This window comes from Sardina pilchardus, chromosome 22 (assembly GCF_963854185.1).
Source record: "Sardina pilchardus chromosome 22, fSarPil1.1, whole genome shotgun sequence".
NCBI classification, from domain to species: Eukaryota; Metazoa; Chordata; class Actinopteri; order Clupeiformes; family Clupeidae; genus Sardina; species Sardina pilchardus.
Window position 1 is genome coordinate 3,462,212 of NC_085015.1, and position 2,500 is coordinate 3,464,711.

General features: G+C 47.5%; 1 protein-coding gene across 6 annotated transcripts in view; it reads left to right on the plus strand.

The window, feature by feature from the left end:
• The window catches only part of LOC134069752 (NACHT, LRR and PYD domains-containing protein 3-like), a 24,915-nt gene that overhangs the window by 11,424 nt on the left and 10,991 nt on the right, over positions 1–2,500 (plus strand). For all 6 annotated transcript variants that reach the window (XM_062525797.1, XM_062525801.1, XM_062525800.1 and 3 more), the window contains 3 exons: positions 311–484; positions 1,280–1,453; positions 2,235–2,408. In XM_062525797.1, coding sequence (XP_062381781.1) covers positions 311–484; positions 1,280–1,453; positions 2,235–2,408 — 522 coding nt within the window. The remainder of the gene's footprint in view (positions 1–310; positions 485–1,279; positions 1,454–2,234; positions 2,409–2,500) is intronic.

The window sequence follows — 2,500 nt, forward strand, 5'->3', positions numbered from 1 at the left end:
AGCCGGCTTCTCTCAGCTGCCAGCGGCGACCAATCCGTCAGTGTCGCGTTTTGGGCGTCTTGAGCGACTAGAGAAAGTTTAACTTTATGGTAATGAGCTATGACGCGGTTCAGCGACCAAACGACCAGCAACGAACATAGAATGCTACTACGTCAGCGCGGCCAAAGCATCCAAGCTTCCCACGGCGTCCTTGACAGGGCGTCCTGAGCGATTTTGGAAGCTCAAGTCGGTCTTGGTCTGAACGCACAGTTAGAGGTACAGTATCTGAGTGTAATAATCAGATATGTCATCATGTGTTCTGTTTCTCCAGGCTGATGCAGTGTTCCCTCACAGAGAAGAGCTGTGCTGTGATAGCGTCAGCTGCCAGATCAAACTCCTGCAGTTTGAAGGAGCTGAACCTGAGTTGGAATGAGCTTCATGATGCAGGAGTTCAGCATCTCTCAGAGCTCTTCAAGAATCCCCACTGCAAACTGGAGACACTAGTGTAAGTCTGAACACACAACAACAGATCTGTGTGTGGGGGGAGAACCCAGTGATGAGTGAGTGGAATGAGTGTTTGCTTATGTGTGTAATAACCCTTGATGTGTTTGTGTGCTTGTGTGACATAACCTTGATGTGTGTGTGTGTGTGTGTGTGTGTGGTCAGATAGAATAGATGCGTGTGTGTGTGTGTGTGTGTGTGTGTGTGTGGTCAGATAGAATAGATGTGTGTGTGTGTGTGTGTGTGTGTGTGTGTGTGTGTGTGTGTGTGTGGTCAGATAGAATAGATGTGTGTGTGTGTGTGTGTGTGTGTGTGTGTGTGTGTTTGTGTGTGGTCAGATAGAATAGATGTGTGTGTTTGTGTGTGTGTGTGTGTGTGTGTGTGTGTGTGTGTGTGTGTGTGTGTGTGGTCAGATAGAATAGATGTGTGTGTGTGTGTGTGTGTGTGTGTGTTTGTGTGTGGTCAGATAGAATAGATGTGTGTGTGTGTGTGTGTGTGTGTGTGTGTGTGTGTGTGTGTGTGTGTGTGTGTGTGTGTGTGTGAGTGAGAACAACTGCTGCAGTAGCGCCGGCAGGTGAGCCTTGACTAACTTATCAGGTTCATGGGAAGTGGAGGCAGCGTTCCGCCACGTTCCTCTCAAACGTCCGTTTGCAACAACATTTGTGTGTTGTTAGTGAGTGTGTGTGTGTGTGTGTGTGTGTGTGTGTGTGTGTGTGTGTGTGTGTGTAAGTTGTATAGCTAGTGGTACAGTATCTGAGTGTAATAATCAGATATATCATCATGTGTTATGTTTCTCCAGGCTGATTGAGTGTTCCCTCACAGAGAAGAGCTGTGCTGTGATAGCGTCAGCTGCCAGATCAAACTCCTGCAGTTTGAAGGAGCTGAACCTGAGGGACAATGAGCTTCATGATGCAGGAGTTCAGCATCTCTCAGAGCTCCTCAAGAATCCCCTCTGCAAACTGGAGAAACTAGTGTGAGTCTGAACACACAACAACAGATCTGTCTGTGTCTCTGTGTGTGTGTGTGTGTGCGTGCGTGTGTGTGTGTGTGTGTGCTGCTGTTTCTCTCTCTCGTTCTCTCTCTCTCTTTCTCTCTGTTTGTGTCTGTGTTTGTGTGCATCAGTCTTGTCATGTGTTTGTGTGTGTTTGTGTGTGTGTGTGTGTGTTTCTGTCTCTCTGTTTGTGTGTGGGTTACATCAGTAGAGGTGTGGAGGTGTGTGTGTACCTGTGTATTTGTGTGTGCGTGTGTGTGTGTGTGTGTGTGTGTGTGTGTGTGTGTTTATTCATGTGTTTCAAGAGTTCACTAACCCACATGGTCAGATAGAATAGATGTGTGGGTTACATCAGTAGAGGTGTGGAGGTGTGTGTGTGTGTGTGTGTGTGTGTGTGTGTGTGTGTGTGTGTGTGTGTGTGTGTGTGTGTGTGTGTGTGTGTGTGTGTGTGTGTGTGTGTGTGTGTGTGTGTGTGTGTGTGTGTGTGTGAGTGAGAACAACTGCTGCAGTAGCGCCGGCAGGTGAGCCTTGACTAACTTATCAGGTTCATGGGAAGTGGAGGCAGCGTTCCGCCACGTTCCTCTCAAACGTCCGTTTGCAACAACATTTGTGTGTTTTTGTTAGTGAGTGTGTGTGTGTGTGTGTGTGTGTGTGTGTGTGTGTGTGTGTGTGTGTGTGTGTGTGTGTGTGTAAGTTGTATAGCTAGTGGTACAGTATGTGAGTGTAATAATCAGATATATCATCATGTGTTATGTTTCTCCAGGCTGTTTAGGTGTTCCCTCACAGAGAAGAGCTGTGCTGTGATAGCATCAGCTGCCAGATCAAACTCCTGCAGTTTGAAGGAGCTGAACCTGAGTCTCAATGAGCTTCATGATGCAGGAGTTCAGCATCTCTCAGAGCTCCTCAAGAATCCCCTCTGCAAACTGGAGAAACTAGTGTGAGTCTGAACACACAACAACAGATCTGTCTGTGTCTCTGTGTGTGTGTGTATGTGCGTGCGTGCGTGTGTGTGTGTGTGTGTTGCTGTTT